The sequence below is a fragment of the Symphalangus syndactylus genome, chromosome 15 (genome assembly GCF_028878055.3).
Source record: "Symphalangus syndactylus isolate Jambi chromosome 15, NHGRI_mSymSyn1-v2.1_pri, whole genome shotgun sequence".
In the NCBI taxonomy this organism is placed as follows: domain Eukaryota; kingdom Metazoa; phylum Chordata; class Mammalia; order Primates; family Hylobatidae; genus Symphalangus; species Symphalangus syndactylus.
The window spans coordinates 13,051,715-13,073,642 of NC_072437.2; the positions used below are offsets into that span (position 1 = coordinate 13,051,715).

The 21,928-nt window shown below is 38.3% G+C and overlaps 1 protein-coding gene across 2 annotated transcripts in view; it reads left to right on the plus strand.

Moving 5' to 3' along the window:
* The window catches only part of NALF1 (NALCN channel auxiliary factor 1), a 713,496-nt gene that overhangs the window by 688,211 nt on the left and 3,357 nt on the right, over positions 1 to 21,928 (plus strand). The window contains exon 3 of one of the 2 annotated variants that reach the window (XM_063618644.1): positions 21,384 to 21,429. The exons of the other annotated variant lie outside the window; for it this stretch is intronic. Coding sequence (XP_063474714.1) covers positions 21,384 to 21,406 — 23 coding nt within the window. The 3' untranslated portion in view covers positions 21,407 to 21,429. The remainder of the gene's footprint in view (positions 1 to 21,383; positions 21,430 to 21,928) is intronic. 2 annotated transcript variants of the gene reach the window in all.

Sequence of the window (21,928 nt, forward strand, 5' to 3'; positions counted from 1 at the left end):
ATTTTGTTGATCTTTTAAAAAAACCACCTCCTGGATTCATTAATTTTTTGAAGGGTTTTTTGTGTCTCTATTTCCTGCAGTTCTGCTCTGATTTTAGTTATTTCTTGCCTTCTGCTAGCTTTTGAATGTGTTTGCTCTTGCTTTTCTAGTTCTTTTAATTGTGATGTTAGGGTGTCAATTTTGGATCTTTCCTGGGCATTTAGTGCTATAAATTTCCCTCTACACACTGCTTTGAATGTGTCCCAGAGATTCTCGTATGTTGTGTCTTTGTTCTCGTTGGTTTCAAAGAACATCTTTATTTCTGCCTTCATTTCATTATGTACCCAGTAGTCATTCAGGAGCAGGTTGTTCAGTTTCCATGTAGTTGAGCAGTTTTGAGTGAGTTTCTTAATCCTGAGTTCTAATTTGATTGCACTGTGGTCTGAGAGACAGTTTGTTATAATTTCTGTTCTTTTACATTTGCTGAGGAGAGCTTTACTTCTAACTGTGTGGTCAATTTTGGAATAGGTGTGGTGTGGTGCTGAAAAAAATGTATATTCTGTTGATTCGAGGTGGAGAGTTCTGTAGATGTCTATTAGGTCCACTTTGTGCAGAGCTGAGTTCAATTCCTGGATACCTTGTTAACTTTCTGTCTCGTTGATCTGTCTAATGTTGACAGTGGGGTGTTAAAATCTCCCATTATTATTGTGTGGGAGTTTAAGTCCCTTTGTAGGTCACTCAGGACTTGCTTTATGAATCTGGGTGCTCCTGTGTTGGGTGCATATATATTTAGGATAGTTAGCTCTTCTTGTTGAATTGATCCCTTTACCATTATGTAATGGCCTTCTTTGTCTCTTTTGATCTTTGTTGGTTTAACGTCTATTTTATCAGAGACTAGGATTGCAACCCCTGCCTTTTTTTGATTTCCATTTGCTTGATAGATCTTCCTCCATCCCTTTATTTTGAGTCTATGTGTGTCTCTGCACGTGAGATGGGTTTCCTGAATACAGCACACTGATGGGTCTTGACTCCTTATCCAATTTGCCAGTCTGTGTCTTTTAATTGGAGCATTTAGCCCATTTACATTTAAAGTTAATATTGTTATGTGTGAATGTGATCCTGTCATTATGATGTTAGTTGGTTATTTTGCTCGTTAGTTGATGCAGTTTCTTCCTAGCCTCGATGGTCTTTACAATTTGGCGTGTTTTTGTAGTGGCTGGTACCGGTTGTTCCTTGCCATGTTTAGTGCTTCCTTCAGGAGCTCTTTTAGGGCAGGCTTGGTGGTGACAAAATCACTCAGCATTTGCTTGTCTGTAAAGTATTTTATTTCTCCTTCACTTATGAAGCTTAGTTTGGCTGGATATGAAATTCTGGATTGAAAATTCTTTTCTTTAAGAATGTTGAATATTGGCCCCCAGTCTCTTCTGGCTTGTAGAGTTTCTGCTGAGAGATCAGCTGTTAGTCTGATGGCCTTCCTTTTGTTGGTAACCCGACCTTTCTCTCTGGCTGCCCTTAACATTTTTTCCTTCATTTCAACTTTGGTGAATCTGACAATTATGTGTCTTGGGGTTGCTCTTCTTGAGGAGTATCTTTGTGGCGTTCTCTGTATTTCCTTTATCTGAATGTTGGCCTGCCTTGCTAGATTGGGGAAGTTCTCCTGGAACTTGCAAATATCTTGCAGAGTGTTTTCCAACTTGGTTCCATTCTCCCCGTCATTTTCAGGTACACCAATCAGACATAGGTTTGGTCTTTTCACATAGTCCCAAATTTCTTGGAGGCTTTTTTCATTTCTTTTTATTCTTTTTTCTCTAAACTTCCCTTCTCACTTCATTTCATTCATTTCATCTTCCATCACTGATACCCTTTCTTCCAGTTGATCGCATTGGCTACCGAGGCTTCTGCCATCTTTGCGTAGTTCTCGAAACTTGGCTTTCAGCTCCATTAGCTCCTTTAAGCCCTTCTCTTCATTGGTTATTCTAGTTATCCATTTGTCTAATTTTTTTTCAAAGTTTTTAACTTCTTTGCTATTGTTTTGAATTTCCTCCCGTAGCTCGGAGTAGTTTGATCGTCTGAAGCCTTCTTCTCTCAACTCGTCAAAGTCATTCTCCGTCCAGCTTTGTTCTGTTGCTGGTGAGGAACTGCATTCCTTTGGAGGAGGAGAGGTGCTCTGCTTTTTATATTTCCAGTTTTTCTGCTCTGTTTTTTCCCCATCTTTGTGGTTTTATCTACTTTTGGTCTTTGGTGATGGTGATGTACAGATGGGTTTTTGGTGTGGATGTCCTTTCTGTTTGTTAGTTTTCCTTCTACCAGACAGGACCCTCAGCTGCAGGTCTGTTGGAGTTTGCTAGAGGTCCACTCCAGACCCTGTTTGGCTGGGTGTCAGCAGCGGTGGCTGCAGAACAGCGGATTTTCGTGAGACCACAAATTCAGCTGTCTGATAGTTCCTCTGGAAGTTTTGTCTCAGAGGAGTACCCGGCCAAGTGAGGTGTCAGTCTGTCCCTACTGGGGGGTGCCTCCCAGTTAGGCTGCTCGGGGGTCAGGGACCCACTTTAGGAGGCAGTCTGTCCGTTCTCAGATCTCCAGCTGCAGGCTGGGAGAACCACTACTCTCTTCAAAGCTGTCAGACAGGGACATTTAAGTCTGCAGAGGTTCCTGCTGAATTTTTGTCTGTGCCCTGCCCCCAGAGGTGGAGCCTACAGAGGCAGGGAGGCCTCCTTGAGCTGTGGTGGGCTCCACCCAGTTCGAGCTTCCTGGCTGCTTTGTTTACCTAAGCAAGCCTGGGCAATGGTGGTCACTCCTCCCCCAGCCTCCCTGCCGCCTTGCAGTTTGATCTCAGACTGCTGTGCTAGCAATCAGCGAGACTCCGTGGGCATAGGACCCTCCGAGCCAGGTGCGGGACACAATCTCCTGGTGTGCCATTTTCCAAGCTTGTTGGAAAAGTTTAGTATTAGGGTGGGACTGATCCGATTTTCCAGGTGCCATCTGTTACCCCTTTCTTTGACTAGGAAAGGGAACTCCCTGACCCCTTGCGCTTCCCGAGTGAGGCAATGCCTTGCCCTGCTTTGGCTCGTGCACAGTGCGCTGCACTGACTGTCCTGCACCCACTGTTTGGCACTCCCTAGTGAGATGAACCCGGTACCTCAAACAGAAATGCAGAAATCACCTGTCTTCTGTGTCGCTCACCCTGGGAGCTGTAGACCGGAGCTGTTCCTATTCGGCCATCTTGGCTCCACCCCCTGACTGCTTTTCTTATTGTAAATATTTTCTAGGTCTTTCAAGTAAGAGTTGCAACTGAGTGTTAAATTCTGTTATTTTTCAAAAAAATCAATAATTTTGTTATTTTATCTTTATCATTTCAAACTCATTTTTTTTTTTTTTTACTGTTTAGTGAGCGTTATCAGAGTCCTTTGCATTATGTCAAAAGCTTATAGGTTCTTGTGTCTTCAAAAATAGGTGCAAACCAATGACCTCCGAGGTCAACAATTGGAAATCAAAACAGAGAAATAATCCAAGGAGCCGTCAGATGAAGTAAATCATAATGATGCCATTCTACCTGGCCCTGTAACTAGGGGAATAAACAATATGTTACCTGAGACATTATTCTGTTTGGCAACTGACGTGCCAGAATCTGAACTAAATAACTATTTTCTATCAATCAGTGAAAAATATGCATAACTACAGCTTTCTTTTCAATGGAATGCTGCAATTCTAATGAATAGTATCTTCTTCAAATGAAGCTACACCCCATCCCCCAAACTCTACCTTTCTGCTCTCAGAGATGTCCGTGTTTCCAATGTTTTTGTAATTTCTTTTTGAAAATTTCTATAGTACTTTATTTTCATTTGATTTTCTACTGGAAATATTAAAACTACTGGAAGTCCATTCAATTCAAGTCTGAAAAATAAAGGTAACAGATTATTCTAACTAATATTCCTTTTGCAAATGTTAATATTGACTTTATAATATTGAGAATGATTTTCTTATCTGTTCTATAACATTATCTAATACATTTGCTTTAAAATATCATTGTGTTTCTTCAGAGCCAGAGGATTACTAATTTAAGTTTTAGCATTCGTTTTGAGTAAAAACATTTTGATTAAAATCACAACTTTTAATTTTAATATTTAACATTTTAAAAACTGGCAGATCAAATTGGGGAAAATAGTTTTCCCCTAAGTACTGAAAATTAGGCATATTTTGGAAGTCAAGTCTATTTATGAGGTGTTTACATGCCTTGAAGCCATTAGCTTGTTCTGTGTATGCGTGAGTGTACACAGACAGACATTGGGGTAGTTTTGTATGCATTCTGTCATTACACAGAAAGTCTGGTTTTCTTTTTACAAAGAAAAGCAGGAAATGGTCTTTGTACTCTAAATACATTGGTGGATCAAAGCATTAGCAATACTGTCTCTTCAATTACAACCTATGGGTTGAGATACTGCAGCCACAGAATTATTTCTATAGTTTCCTGTTTTCTAGAATATTTCCTTTGCAGAGTTGTAGTTACCAAGGATTTCCAATTTAAAAATGACTGTGGGGAATATACCAAGCAGTAATACTGATTTACAAAATGTGGGCCCCTCAGTGCCATTTCACAGAGGAAAATAAGAAAAATAAATAGAAGGAGAACATAATCGGTAACGTTCTCAACAAGGAACATACAAATCCCCTCATGTGGCTTCTTGAGCAATGATGTGAATGAAACCAGTGCTGAGCTAGCTAGCACTCAACACGGAGACACACAAACATCTGTGAGAGATCCAACTTGTTTACATCCTCCTATAACGTAAATTCACGTAGAACACTTAAATTATTCCAAATTCCTAAATGTGCTTCATGAAACTCCTTAGGCACCCTTCCCATTTATGAGAGTAATCTAACCCAAAAAGTAAAAGCATTTTGCAACACTGGTTGGTTAATAGTGATAAAAGAGAAAGGAGTTGCAATTTTTATTCCTTTCCCACATGACTGCCAGTCTCCACTTGGAGTCCCTGGTACTTGGTAACTTATCAGAGTAGGAAGGAAAGACACAAGTCATTCAATCCTGACAATGCCCACTGCTTTGAATCCTGCTTTGCTTGGATGGTTGGTGCAGATGCAAACAACTGAGCTACAGAGCACGGACCTCTTCTCCAGGAATCCATGTAACTTTCCTGTACCCCATCTTATAAAGTCCAACGATCATTAAGACAACCCTCTAAGGGTTCATTAGAGGGGGAGGAATATTAAATGATATATTTGGTGAGTGTACATTTCTTTGTCCATTTTTTTTCTTCTCTATTTTCTTAGAATACATTTTTCATAATTAAAAAAATTACTGTGTGACCGTTTGGGGGAAAATAACAATGTGAAATGTGATATTTTGCAGTGTGTGTTAGATTTCTGTTTAGACTATATTCTCTCTGGCTGCAGACAGTCTTTGTTCTCCTGGTGAAATACTGGAAAACTTTAGGAATATTGCTTGAGGAAATTGTCTGCTTAGCTTCAAGACATTTCAAATGCCCAATTTATTCCTCAACTTAGCTTATGATCTTAATGAATGAGTAAATTCTCTGTTTCTTTGCCATTTTAATGTGGGCCTTTGATTTTCATTTCATTTAGTATCGTTTTTCAGTCTTTAGAGCAATCTATATTCCATCTAATGTGCAGTTAGCTTTCAGCTCTGAATGGCTTTTGCATAATCAGGTCAGTATGGCCTTTTCTTAAGAGTTTGTGTCACTTCCCTTCCTGTTATGTGTACTTGCATTACATTTTACTCTTAGGCTACATCTAGGTGCTTTGTGATCTCGTACATTCAATTCATTGCAGCATCCTCTAATAACTCAGCGTATTAGTGCATTCATTATTCCTTGCTTCCTTCTCTCGTTAAACAAATATGTATTGTTCATTTGTAGAGCTTCTTGTCTACATACTGCTGGGTATTGAGAATAGGAGAGAGTGGAGGACTCACTCTTACTCTCACTAATGTTAACTAGAAGAAGAGTAATATAATTCTATTAATATTAGATGTAATGATGCTAGCCTTTATTCATCATTACATATCTGATACATCTGTCCCCACTATTCCCAAAAACTACTTGTTTATAAATGTATTCCTTAATGACTTAAAATTTACCCTGACTTTAAAAAGATATGATAAACATTATAAATGTATAGATATCCAAAAGTTTGCAGAATTCTTTCTGCAGATGGTCACTAGAACTTGAACTTTTTTTTTCTAGGTTTCTTAGATTGGCCTCTCTTATTGTTTTACCTGCCAAATTATAAAATAACCCTAGAAAATTAGCAAATTCTCTAGAGATTACTTTATAATTTTTTACCTTTGAGAAAAATAATAGACACAATTTGGATCCTGATTATGATTTTAATTTTTTGTAAGTTATTTTTAAATAAATTATAGATAATATTCATGTGAAATCACTATCATAGCAAATATAAAGTGAAGAGATATTAAAGTCAACATACTAATTTCAAAGATCATTTTCTACAACACTAAATTTGGATTTACATGATGGCAAAAAAATAAATTGTCTCGGTAATGAGTAAATCATTGCATTTAAGTTATGGATGTGGCAGATTCTGGTTCAAGCTGATGATTTGAAGCCAAAATTTTACCTCCCATCTCTCTGTAAATCTTATTATGATTGAAGGAAAACCATAAAATGAGATATATTCACAGAAGCCATAAAGCCTGGAAAGTGGGACACTATTATAACTTTTAATGGCAGAAACCACAATTACTCTTGCACCAACCTAATAGAACTGAACTGATACTTTACAAAATAAAAATTAAAAAGTATACAAGAGAAAAAGACAGATGCCAGAGTTGAGAATCTTCAGAGTCAGCTCTAAAAAGAGCACAAGAGATGGAAACCATTCTTCCCATAGGACCCATGGGTGATCAGGATTTGTTTGGGGGAATTACTGAGAGAAAGAGAACAAAAAGGGCCAAGAATTACCTGATAGATTAAAATGATAAGCAGGCATCTGAGCTGCCTGGTTGTCTCCATTCCCACACATGCGTGGTGCTGTTCACTCCATAAAACCAGGGTTCTTCTTGCAACAAACATTGAATGAGTGCGTGGGATGGAAGTCAGGAGCCTCAGGTTCAGTCTTCATCTTACTTCCTTTTGGTAGTACTGGGAAGGATGCTGCAATGGGTCTACTTGTTTCCCATTCCCTCACCCTGCAGGTAATTCTGCCTGTTGGAGAGACTTGACAATTAAAGGTGATGAGAGAAGAGTATTATGTAGAAGGGCCAGGATCCATCCTATATAAGCATTTTGAAGAAAATAAGACACAACAGAAAAGAACACGAAGGTGGAAGTGGTGGAAGGCCTGAAGTGGTGGAAGGGATTTGACCCCAGTGACCTTCTCTCTGGTTTATGCCTGTAAATATGCCACATTACGTGGCAGAAAGGACATTGCACATGGAATTAAGTTTGCTCATCAGATGACTTTAAAATGAAGAGATTACCCAGGATTATTCAGGTGGTCCCAATGTAATCATGAAAGAAGAGGACAGAAGAATCAGTCAAAGAGATGAGACAGAAAGAGAGATCAGAGAGATGGGAAGCATGAGGACTCAGCTCACAGTTGCTGGATTTTAAGATGGAGGAAGGAGACATGAGCCAGGAAATGCAGGTGACCTCTAGAAGCTGAGAATTTCCAACCAACGGCCAACAAGAAAATGGGGACATCAGTATAGCAACCACATGGAATTAAATCCTGCCGACTTCCTGAATGGGGTTGGAAAATCAAATCCCATACCTTGATTTCAGTCTCATGAAACCCAGAGTAGATAAACCAGTTAAATCAATCCAGACTTCTGACTTACAGAACTATGAGATAACAAAAGGATCATTTAAAGCTACTACGTCTGTAACAATTTTTTATAACAGCAAGGGAAAATGAATACAGATTGTGAGGCTAAAAGCAGAGTGCTGATGTAAAAAATGCCTAGAAAATATGCAAGTGGGCCTGGCGTGGTGGCTCACGCCTATAATCCCAACACTTTGGGAGGCCGAGGTGGGCAGATCACAAGGTCAGGAGATCGAGACCATCCTCGCCAACATGGTGAAACCCCATCTCTACTAAAATTACAAAAATTAGCTGGGCGTGGTGGCATGCACCTGTAGTCCCAGCTACTCAGGAGGCTGAGGCAAGAGAATCGCTTGAACCCAGGAGGCAGAGGTTGCTGTGAGCCGTGATCATGCCACTGCACTCCAGCTTGGCGACAGGGCGAGACTCTGTCTCAAAAATAAAAAAAAAATAGAAAATGTGCAAGTGGTGTTGAAACCAGACAGTGATAAAGTTGGAAAAATTTGGTGGAGCATAATAGAAAAAGTCCAGATTGCCTTGAACGGCAGTTCATAGATACAGTAGTCCCCTCTCATCTGTGTGGGATGCTTTACAGCATCCCCCGGTGGATACTAAACCCCATCAAACGCTATGTATAGTTAGTACCAAGCCCTATGTATACTATATTTTTTCAGTCTGATAACCAAAACAGCTACTAAGTGACTAACAGGAGGGTGGTATATACAGTGTGGACATGCTGGACTAATGGATGATTCACTTTCTGGCCAAAATGGAGCAGGATGGCATAAGATCTTTTTTCACACTACTCAGAACAGCATGCAGTTTAGAACTCATGGATTGTTTATTTCTGGAATTTTGCATCTAATATTTTTGGACTGTGGTTGGCCACAGGTAAATGAAACTCCAGAAAGAAGTGGACATTGTAAGTGATAAACTCGGCTACTTAGCTGAGGAGACTGCTCAGCAAAGTGTTGAAGGTATAACCTGATTGATTCTTGCTGCTTATAGTGAAATGCAAAAGGAGATTGTGAATCTGGAATCCTATACCCAGGCAAAATATCTTTTGAATAAGAGATCTTAGTTTTTTAAAAGCTAATTTTTTAAAAAAATTAAATATATACATGGTGGAAAGTTTATGTTTCATATATCCCATCTGAAAAAGTATTTAAAGTTTTATGCTAGTCAAACAAAAGAGTTATTGGAGAAAGAGGACAATATAGGACATCAATATTGGTGGTATAGTACAAATAAGACCCCATCATCTCCAATTATCAAATGTAACACAGACAGAAACTCGGAGGAAGAGAACTAACTGGAGTAGGATAACCCAGAACACTAGATCTCTTACCACTCTGAATAGTATCCACAGGGGAAGTGAGGTGTCAAAAATAGAAAGAGAGAAAGAGGCATGCAGGGAGGCGGGAGGGAGGGGGGAATAACGCACACTGTCCTGGAGGAAAATAGATAAACATCTCTGTTGTAAGAGGAATATGCAGTATATTCGTTTCCCAGCACCACTGTAACAGAGTGCCACAAACTAGATAGATTAACCAAGTAGACATGTATTTTCTTATAGTTCTGGAGGGCTAGAAGCCTGAGGTCAAGATGTGGGCAGGATAGGTTTCCCGAGGCTGTGAGGGGCATCTGCTCTGGAGGCCTCTCAGCCTCTGGAGGTGGTCTGCAATCTTTGGCACTCCTTGGCCTGTAGTTGCATTGCTCTAATCCTCAGCTGTCACACGGCCTTCTCTGTATATCTCTGACACCATCTTCCCTCTGTTTCCCTGTCGTTGTGTCCACATCTTTTCTTTTTATTAGGACATATGTCTTACTGGATTAAGGAACCCCTAATGACCTCATTCTTACTTGGTTATCTCTGTAAAGACCCTATTTCCAAATAAGGTCCCATTCTGAGGTATTTGGGGTTGAGACTTTAACATATATTTTTTTGGAGACTCAATGTAACCTATAAAACACAGAAAATGAAATATGGGTGCTAATAAAATATACTTGACATAAAGAAAACAAGAATTGAGAAACAAAATAATAGCATATATTTGAGACAAATTACTACAGGAGAAATTTTAGATAGCATCTGCTCTCAATACAATTTGAGGACAAATAGGCCCTTTAAACCAGGGAAGAAGAGTGAAATGGAATTTAGCTAGGATGCAGGAAAACATGAAAATGAATTTAGATAGAAAAAGAAAATATTACAATGCAATGGGAAAAAACTGCAAAAGGAAAACATGCAAATATGTTATACACGTACAGTTTCCGCCATAGAGACCTAGAAAAGCAACGTGGAGGACAATCTTGAAGAGCTCTCCGGAAAACAGAGACTAAGTCCAAGGCAGAGACTGAGAATACAAAAATGATCAGAGGGAATGTAATAAACTGAAATGCACAAAGCAAAACTGAAGGAGGAAACAAAGCAACAGGAACCACCTTTCCATCAGCGCATTAAAATGCTTTTCTCCATCTAGGCAAAATTGAGGAAATTAGATCAACTTCTAACATTCTTGAATTTTGTGAATAAATAAAATATCCTACCAGCTACAACAGGGAGAAATATATTTGAGAAGAAAAACATGGATGTCAGATTTCTCTTTTTTTTTTTATTACACTTTTAAGTTCTGGGGTACATGTGCAGAACGTGCAGGTTTGTTACATAGATATACACGTGCCATGGTGGTTTGCTGCACCCATCAACCCGTCATCTACATTAGGTATTTCTCCTAATGCTATCCCTCCCCCAGCCCCCCTCCCCTCTACAGGCCCCAGTGTGTGATGCTCCCCTCCCTGCGTCCATGTGTTCTCATTGTTCAGCTTCCACTTATGAGTGAGAACATGCATTGTTTGGTTTTCTGGTCCTGTGTTAGTTTGCTGTGAATGATGGTTTCCAGCTTCATCTATGTCCCTGCAAAGGACATGAACTCATCCTTTTTTATGGCTGCATAGTATTCCATGGTGTATATGTGCCACATTTTCTTTATCCAGCCTATCACTGATGGGCATTTGGGTTGGTTCTACGTCTTTGCTATTGTGAACAGTGCCGCAATAAACATACATGTGCATGTGTCTTTAAAGCAGCATGATTTATAAACCTTTGGGTATATACCCAGTAATGGGATTGCTGGATCAAATGGTATTTCTAGTTCTAGATCCTTAAGGAATAGCCACCCTATCTTTCACAATGGTTGAACTAATTTACATTCCCACCAACAAAATAAAAGCGTTCCTATTTCTCCACATCCTCTCCAGCATCTGTTGTTTCCTAACTTTTTAATGTTCAGATTTCTCGTTCAAAGAGAGTAGACCAACATGTGCACTGCCAGCTGCGAGAATCCCTCCCTGGCATGGAGGGTTGGACTGGCATGGACAAGAGAAACAAGCCAACTGGACTTGTTCCCCCAGGGGTGTGTCACTGGGACCCAGCAATTCCAGTCATCCCTGATGTATGGCGCATATGGACGGAAAGCAGCAAGGCCTTGCCTGCCAAGTGGGAGATGGCGGGGGAGGCACATGGCAAGAAGCAGGGATGAATCATGCCTCTCCACCCAGGTGGAGCACTCCCTTCTCATGGCCATACAATACCTTAATTTTGCTCTTCATGTTGGAGCAAAAATAACTCTGCCCTTGGATTTCATAAAATAGACTTGGATGTTTCTAATATTCCTCCCATCACCCGTTTTTATTTTGTTTGCCTAAATTAGCTCCAGTGAATTTCCGTTCAATACAACCCAATCACCCCCAAATAAGACAGAAATAAAACAAAATGGGATGGAGGGAATATATGAAATGTTAATAATTTGAAAATAAATAGATTTGAAATGTCCGATTGTAGCCAAAAAATAGTGAGGGATTTAAGAAAGTAAAACTTTGTCAATTTTCTCATTAATGATCTTCATTAAGTAGACAAATACAGGTTCAAGTGTGTGCGATTTTTTAAAGGATAAGTTCTAATAGAATTAATAACAGCATGAATTTCACAAATTATGAAAAAATACGCATTTAAATATGGTCACATAGGGCCAAGTGTGGTGACTTACACCTGCAATCGCAGCACTTTGTGAGGCCAAGGTGGGCAGATCACTTGAGCCCGGAAGTTTGAGACCAACCTGGGCAACATAGACCCCACTTCTACAAAAAATACAAAATTAGCCAGGCGTGGTGGCATTCACCTGTAGGCCCAGCTACCTGAGAGAGGTTGAGGCAGGAGGATCACTTGAGCCTGGAAGCTAAAGGCTGCAGTGTGAGCCAAGATCGTGCCACTGCAGTCCAGCCTGGGTGACAGAGCCAGACCCTGTCTCAAAACAAACCGACACACACACACACACACAGCATAAATAAATAAATAAATGTGCTCATATTGCAAATGACAGAAAACAAAAGGAATGGTAAAGACACATTTTCAGATATTTAAAAATGTTATTAGACAATGATGAAAGTAGGGACAAGCACTCAGAGCTGACAGTAAGAGCAAGTGAGCTGGGTTCTCCTTTTCAATCATTGTGAAACTCTTAAAGAATGTAATACAGAGAAAAGTATAAAGAAAAATTATGGAAAAAAGTAAAAAAATTAAAATAATGGACAAAGATATATCAGACAAGCGTGCTAATAGGTATAGAGATTACTAGAAAGCCAAACAAAATACATTCAAAATCACAATGAAACAACACAAACCTCAACAAATATAAACCGATAATTGCACTTTATAACGACAAAGAATGTCATATTTTTCCTAGTTTAGTGATGAATGTCTAGTGAAACGTGTTTATTAACTTTCTGTGCCTACAGACATAATAACAAAATATTTAAAGCAAAATAATTAGAAGCATTTGTAAAATACACGTCTCGTGATGACTTTTAAATAGAGAAAAATACATTAAAATAGCGATTAAGCATGGTTATCCAATGCTAATATTTGCAAAAAAAAAAAAGTCTATATAGTAAGACACAAGGAAAACAATTAAAAAAAACTTTCTAAAGATCGCATTGTTGAACTTAATATAATGAAAAATAAGTTATAAAAGTACTCTATAAAATATATCAAACAATTAAAACTAAAACAAAACACAGCACAAAAGCACTCAAGTAATTTAAGTACAAAAGATAATATAAAATGCAATTACAAAATATGTGCATAAGAGAATTGGCTAAAGCTATTATCAAATGGAAATTTAGATCAGTAAGTGTTTTATTTTTAAGAATACATTTAGAGCAGTAAGCGTTTTATTTTTAAGAATATTTTACTCAATTTAACTGAGTAAAGTGGCATTCAATTCAATATTGTTACAAAGAGAATAGTAAAAGAAAATTAAAAGATGAAGAATTCACATAAAGATACCAATGCACTAACAAACAGAATAAGTACTGATATGTTCAAGAGTTATATCTTTGATAATACAAATAAAACTAAAAAACCTTTCAAGTGTAATCAAGGATGAAAATAAAGAAAATAGAAATAAAATGGTAACAATGAGAAAGAGAATCTAGACAAATTAAGGGTTTTAAAATGAGACAATATTATACACAACTCTATAATAATCTAATCCTATAAACAAGCTATTTTTAGAGAATATGAACTATCAAAATTGATGCAAAGTAACCATGACAGATTAATAAACATGAAAGAAATTGAAAAACTTTGAAAATTACCTTTAGGAAACATTATCCACAATGCTTTACAAATTTCACGCCATATAAACTATCCTAGATGGTTAAAATACTTAAAAATTGCTCTTTCTAAAACTATAACTGTATATATTTTTATATAATCTCACTTGATAATATACATGCCAGATGTAAAATAAATACTGGAAAGTCAAAGAACAGCAAAGTAGCTACAATTTCACATTAAATATATTTTTATATATGAGATTCACAAATTATATGCATGTAGTGTGTGTGTATATATATGCATGTTCACGTTAATAAAAAAGATTGAGAAAAGAAATTGCAGTAGTTTCTTTTTTCAGATGAAAAAGACTATGTTACTGTTTTCTAAGCTTTAGCAATCAGAATTATTTTTTAATTTTAAAGTGCATTACTAATTTAAACATTTGAAAATTTTGTCTCATATATTCTTGGACTCTATGTCAAAATGTAAATTACTGAGATAAAGATCGTACTTAAATAATGCCATGTTTTATTCTAAGGATTTCCTTAGAAAATATTTATTCCTTAGATATAAGGAAAATATTTATCCCTTAGATTCCTTAAGATTTCCTTAGCATAAAGGAACTTTATTGACTTTCTTGTGCTTAGATAGTGTTTGTAATGCCTATACTTGAATAATTGTTTTGAGCTGTGAAAAATAAGGACTTTTTGGTAAGTGGCTTTGACTAATTGGAAAACAAAAAAAGATTTAAAATAGATGTTCTTTAAAGCCCCTCCTAATAATAAATTCTTTTCTATATTTTATTTTTAAAGTTTTGTGGATACATAGTAGGTGTATATATTTATGGGGTACATATTTTGATACAGGCATATAATGCATAATAATCTCATCAGGCCAAATGGGGTATCCTCAAAATATGAGCTTATTTGAAAATAGAGTCTTTGTACATGTAATTCACTAAGTTAAAATGAGGCCATACTAGACTGGTTGGCCTGGGATCCAATATGCTGGTGTGTTATAAGAACAGCAAAGACACCGAGACACACAGGGAAGGCCACGTGGGCACAGAAGCAGCAGCTGGAGTGATGCCTGCCAGCCAAGAAGTTCCAGGAATGGGTGGCAGCTACCAGTGACTGAGAAGGGCCCAGGAAGCATCCCCCCTTGAGCCCCAGAGGGAGCATAGCCCTGCCCACACCTGGATCTCAGACTTCCAGCCTCCAGAACTCAGAAAATACTTTTCTGCTGTGTTATTTTTTAATTTTCAAAACATTTTTAACTTTTGTGGGTACATAATAGGTATAACATTATTGAGATATCTTGATACAGGCATACGATGTGTAATAAACACATTAGGGTAAATGGGGTACCCACCCCCTCAAGCATTTATTCTTTATGTTACAAACAATCCAATTATACTCTTCTAGTTAAACTGTACAATACATCATTGTTGACTGTAGTTACCCTGTTGTATTAACAAATACTAGATCTTATTCATTCTAACTATATTTTTGCACTCATTAGCCATCCCCACTACCAACCCCCCACTACCCTTCCCAGCCTATAGTAACGATTATTCTATTTTCTATCTCCATGAGTTCAATCGTTTTAATTTTTTAGCTCTCACAAATAGGCGAGAACATACAAAGTTTGTCTTTCTGTGCCTGGCTTATTTCATTTAACATAATGACCTCTAGTTCCATCTATGTTGTTGTAAATGACCAGGATCTCATTCTTTTTTATGGCTGAATAGTACTCCATTGTGTATATGTACCACATTTTCTCTACCCATTCATCTGTCAATGGACGCTTAGGTTGCTTCCAAATCTTGGCTATTGCGAATAGTGCCACAATAAACGTAGGAGTGCAGGTATCTCTTCCGTATCCTGATCTCCTTTCTGTGGGCATATAACTAGCACTAGGATTGATGGATCATACCGTAGCTCTATTTTTGTTTTTTTTTTTTTGAGATGGAGTCTCGCTCTGTCACCCAGGGTGGAGTGCAGTGGCATGATCTTGGCTCATTGCAAGCTCCGCCTCCCAGGTTCACACCATTCTCCTGCCTCAGCCTCCCGAGTAGCTGGGACTACAGGTGCCCGCTACCACACACGGCTAATTTTTTTTTGTATTTTTAGTAGAGACAGGGTTTCACCGTGTAAACCAGGATGGTCTCGATCTTGTGACCTCGTGATCTGTCCGCCTCAGCCTGCCAAAGTGCTGGGATTACATGCGTGAGCCACCGCACCCGGCCTATTTTTAGTTTTCTGAGGAACCTCCATACTTTTCTCCATAGTAACTGTACTACTTTTCATTCCCACGAGCAGTGTTCCCTTTTCCCCACAACCTCACCAGCATTTGTTATTGCCTGTCTTTTGGATAAAAGCCATTTTAACTGTGGTGAGACAATATTTCATTGTAGCTTTCATTTGCATTTCTCTGATGATCAGTCGTGTTGAGCACTTTTTTATACACCTGTTTGCCATTTGTATGTCTCCTTTTGACAAATGTCTATTCAGATCTCTTGCCAATTTTTAAATTGAATTATTAGATTTTTTCCTATGGAATTGTTTCAGCCCCTTATATATTCTGCTTATTAAGCCCTTTCCAAATGAGTATTTTTCAAATGTGTTCTTCCATTCTGCAGGCTGTCTCTTCATTTTGTTGTTTATTTTCTTTGCTATGCAGAAACGTTTTAACTTGGCGTGATCCCATTATGTCCATTTTTGCTTTGGTTGCCTGTGCTTGTAGGGTATTACTCGAGAAATTTTTGCCGAGAGCAACATCTTGGAGACTTTCCCTAGCGTTTTCTTTTAGTAATTTCATAGTTTAAGTTATTAGATTGAAGTCTTTAAGTCATCTTTTTTTTGAGACAGTCTTGCTCTGTCACCCACGCTGGAGTGCAGTGGCACAATCTCGACTCATTGCAACCTCTGCCTCCTGGGTTCAAGCGATTCTCCTGCCTCAGCCTCCCCCGTAGCTAGGATTACAGGTTCGTGCCACCACACCCAGCTAATTTTTGCATTTTTAGTAGAGATGAGGTTTCACCATGTTGGCCAGGGTGGTCTCGCACTCCTGGCCTCAAGTGATCCATCTGCCTTGGACTCCCAAAGTGCTAGGGTTACAGGTGTGAGCCACAACATCTGGCCCCTTAAGTCTTTAAAACACTTTAATTTGATTTTCATATATGGCAAGAAATAGGAGTCTAGTTTCATTCTTCTGCATATGGGTATCTAGTTTTCCTGGCACCATTTATTGAAGAGACTGTCCTTTCCCCCGTCATATATACTTGCCACCTTTGTCGAAAATGACTTCACTGCAGATGTGTGGATTTGTTTCTGGGTTCTCTATTCTGTTCCATTGGTCTATGTGTCTGTTTTTATGTCAATATCATGCTGTTGTGGTTACTGTACCTCTGCAGTACAATTTGAAGTCAGATAATGTTATTCTTCTAGTTTTGTTCTTTTTGCTAAGGATAACTTTGGCTATTCTGGGCCTTTTGTGGTTCCATATAAATTTTAGAATTATTTGTTCTATTTCTGTGAAGAACATTATTGGTATTACTGTAATTACTTTTGCACCAACCTAATTTTTTTATATTGATTGCATTGAATCTGTAGCTTGCTTTGGGTAGTATGGACATTTTAACAATACTGATTCTCCAATCCATGAACATGGAATATCTTTCCATTTTTTTGTGTCCTCTTTAATTTCTTTCATCAATGTTGCATAGTTTTTACTGTAGAGATCGTTCACTTTTTTGGTTAATTCATAGGTATTTTCTTTTATTTGTAGCTATTGTAAATGGGATTACTTTGATTTCTTTTTCAGATTTTTCACTGTTGACGTATAGAAATGTTACCAATTTTTGTATGTTGATTTTGCATCCTGTAACTTTACTGAATTTGTTTATTAGTTCTAACAGTTTTTTGGTGGAGTTTTTAGTTTTTCCCATATATAAAATTATGACATTTGGGGCTGGATGATAGTTAATATAAGAAAAATAAAAATAAATTTAAAAACAAACAAAATCATATCATCTGCAACAAAGAATAATTTGATTCTTTTCCAATAAGTCAAATTGAATGCCCTTCTTTCTCTTGTCTGATTCCTCTAGGTAGGAATTCTCCTGATAATAAATTCTGATTTTACTATTTATCTCTACTTACAACATGAGTAATTAATATTATGTGAGATTTTCTTACCTGCCATGCATTGGTCTAAACAATTTATGTGTATTATTTTTTTTTGAGACGGAGTCTCGCTCTGTCGCCCAGGCTGGAGTGCAGTGGCGCTATCCTGGCTCACTGCAAGCTCCGCCTCCCGGGTTCACGCCATTCTCCTGCCTCAGCATCCCAAGCAGCTGGGACTACAGGCGCCCGCCACCACGCCCGGCTAATTTTTTGTATTTTTAGTAGAGAAGGGGTTTCACCATGTTAGCCAGGAGGGTCTTGATCTCCTGACCTCGTGATCTGCCCGCCTCAACCTCCCAAAGTGCTGGGATTACAGGCGTGAGCCATGGCGCCTGGCCCATGTGTATTATTTGATTCTCATAAAAACTCTCTGTGAGGTTGGTACTGTAATGTCAAACAGCAGGTAATGATTCACTAGAGATTTCAAATAGAACAGCTTATAAGCAAAATATATCAGAATAACATTTCACTACCCGGAAAATTTGCTTTTGTTTTTTCCTAATGCTAATTTGTGCAATTGTACTTGTTTGTGCAAGGAGGTTCTTGTTTGAGAAATTATTTTTATTTGGAAATATGTTTTTATTGTTTCTTCAATGCTAAGGAAAAGGTCATTTCTGTGGGTAGTCTTTCCTAGGAAATTTGTCCCAGCAGGTTATCTGTGTGCAGGTGGTTTTTGCCGGAGAACTCTCAGGCATGCTACCTATGAGGGGGTGAAGAAGGAGAAATTTGGTAGAGGGAAAAAAATCTGAAGCTGAGATGGCCCTTGAGAGATGCCTTGCCTTGAGTCAAGTGGGCCCAGACTTGGGACGCCTACATCGTTTGGAGGCTGCCCAGGGCCTGAGAAATAGGTCAAGGCTTTTGACTTCAATCAAGGGCAGTGTCCAGGAGGCATGCAGGGTGAAACCATCTGTAGGTAGCACTCCCAGCTGGAGGAGTCTGTGCCCCCAGGTCCCAAGGGTGTCATTGATCTGCTTATGTGACCCACTGACTCTATATAAGGCAAAGAAATAATGGCCTTAGAAGGCTGCATGTCCTTGCTTATTCAGAAATGCATTTGGCAGAGGAAAAGGCATCTGTCAGAATTCAAGTCACAGAAGAATGATGTAGAAAAACGAGCTGGAAAATTTTCTAGGCAGTTCCAACCAAAAACACATTGTTTTATGGCATAAATCCAAAAGAATCAAAGAATAGGTAAGGAAACAATAATCAAAACCTCTTAGAAATTAGAGTTGATGCATGCTAACAGGTCTGCTGAAACTTAGAAAAAGTAGTATGAAGCAGCAGAGAGGAAACAGTCAGTCCGATTTCCATCCAGACGCAGGGACTGACAACACGAGATACAATGGAAGAAAGGGCAAAATAAGGAAGACTGGGTGGGAGTCAGTTTTAAGAGGCAGTCAGGTCCCCAAATCCCATTCCCTAACTCCAAGTTGATCCAGAGACTGGGGGCATATTTCTTTCTGGAGGGAACTTTTTCTTTTTGAGATGATATAGAAAAGGTTGTTGGTCTGAGAAACAGTAGGAGGAGTTCAGGGCAGGGGACTACTCTGACCACCAGGATTCAATGCACACCTCCACCCTGAAGCTGAGACTCCCCCAGCCCCATCCTGCTGCTCCCTCCTGCTCCCTGGCCTTCCGCTTCCTGGATGGATATTGGATAGACTTTTCTGTGGAGTCTGATCAACCTAAAGACAGAATTTTAAAAGTTTCTCCATGCTGGCCGGGCACAGTGGCTCATACCTGTAATCTCAGCACTTTGGGAGGCCAAGGCAGGTGGATCACGAGGTCAAGAGATCAAGACCATCCTGGCCAACATGGTGAAACCCTGTCTCTACTAAAAATACAAAAAATTAGCTGGGCGTGTTGGTGGGAGCCTGTAGTCCCAGCTATTCAGGAGGCTGAGGCAGGAGAATCACTTGAACCCAGGAGGCAGAAGTTGCAGTGAGCTGAGATTGCGTCACTGCACTCCAGTCTGGTGACAGAGCAAGACTCCATCTCAAAAATAAGTTTCTCCATCCTAACAGTTCAGGCATGTCATCCCACAGTGCAGCTCACAGTCCACAGCCCTCCTTAGGTGCCCAGACTTCCTGTGCTTTTTATTTTGTTCAGACAACTAGGAATGCATGGTATTTCCATGAAAAGAACAAGGGACAAACAAACACAAAAGGTGGCAACACAGAGAAAATGGAGGGAATTTATTCAGGGAGGGAATGAAACACAACAAATAAGGGTACCCCAAATATCTCAGAGTGAGAAAAATACAAACATGGTAACTATAAAATAAGAACAGTTGCTTCAAAAAGCAACATTCAGATAACACAAAGGAGCTCTTGGAACTTAATCCTAGGGAAAAAAGCAAAATTCAGTGAAATTATGTCAAATGAAAACTCACCAAATTCTCCTGAAAGCAGAGTTAAGGGATGAAGTAATATGAAATATTAACAGCAGAGGTAAGAAAATTAAAGGACAAGTTCTGAAGGTCCAACAGCCAAACATAGGACCAGTACCTGAATAAATCTGAAGAATTATCATTTCTAAATTAGAATTCCATACCCAGCCAAACAATCAATTAAATATGACGTAGAATAAACACATTTTAAGGCATATGGCATCTTGGAAATTCGCCCTCATGAGCTTTTCCAACTGAAGACACTAGAGGTTGTAAACCCTCAAAAGGAGAAAGAAGGGGATGAGGCACAGGATACAGGGAACAGGGGATCCAGCACTGCAGTGCACAGAGTGGTAGAGACTCATCAGGCATGACAGCAACCAGTCCAGGTGGTGGGAGGCTGCAGGAGATATTTCTTCAGAAAAGAACTGATTGATAGAACACTTGATGCAACTGAAAGAACTGGCAATGCATTTGGGTTGAATTAGTTAGAAGAGGGAAAATAACAAGACAAGTATCATCTGTAGAAAAAAAAAAACGAGGTGGTATAGGGATAGAAAATTGGACTTTACTACATGGTTGAACTAAGAATTACATTATGTCATCCTAATACTGTAAATGGAACAGCAAGTATCAAAGTTACTATTTATGGAGGAATGGGTGAGGGTTTGGTGGGAAGCATATTTGCTGGAGGGAGGAAGAGAATAAATGTTTTATCTCCACATTTCCTGAGGGGAATCTACAGATAATGCTAAAAAAATGAAAAATCAAGAAGAGCATAAAGCATGTTATTCTCGGAAATGCAGCTAAATACAAAGCACCTGAAAGATATGCAAATATTTGCCTTTGAGAAAGAAGAATTTGAAACGTGGGAGGTGGAGGATTTTTTTGTTATTTTGTAAAATACTCTGTGGAATTATTTTATCTTAATATAGATGCATGTTATTCATAAATTTGAGTAAAAACTTGTTAAAAAGATGGACAGGAGAGAAAAAAGAAAGAATATTAATTGTGCCAGACAAAAAGAAGAGTTCATTTATTGGCCTGAATGAACTGCTTCCATTTTTTTTTTCTGCGATGACTTTAGTTGTAAATCAGCAAACCAGTTTCTGAGCAACTTTGGAAGAGCTTCTTATTTACCTAACATTGTTAAATATATTCTGATTATTAGCATTCTAAAATGTTGATCTAAAGGACTTCTAGATTTCTATTTTTATAATCTTATTGTAAACTCCTTTTGTTATAGAATGTAATATTGGAAACGTATATTTCAATAAATGATTAGTCTACCAGTGAGATATCTTATATGAAAAAAGAAAATATCATACAATAAAAATGTCAGAGCTGAAGACCTCATTAATTCAGTTTTTTTTTATATTCTACCTAGGCGAAGGTGAAGTTTACCTTTGAATGCCTAAGAAGAAATGAATATTGTAAGCATCATTATAAGGATATCTTGTTCATTTCTTTAAAAGAAACTGAAGATTGAAGTGTATATTATTTGAGATTATTTTTAATTAAATAAATAGGTATACTGAGTTTATTCATGCAATAAATGCTCATTAAGTATTTTGTCCAGGCACTCTGCTACATATTGGGAATGCAAAACTAAGAATGTATAGTTTATGCCTTTAAATTGACAGATAAGTAAGAATTGAAATTAAAATGAGCAATTGTGATTAAAAGAAAAATAAGAATAATTGCTATAATTAAGAGTTAAGCAAAATGCTAATAGCCCAGGGGTATGAGTACAAGCTTCATGTGGGGAGTTTCACTTGAACCGCATTTGAAGGATAAATGAGACGTATGTAGAGGAATTGGTGGAGGACATTTTAGGAAGAAACAGTAGCTTGGCTAGTGATACAGGCTAGGATGCTCTGGGAAGAGCCAATGCTTCAGGATTGCAGGAACATTGAGCAGTGAACCTGGAGA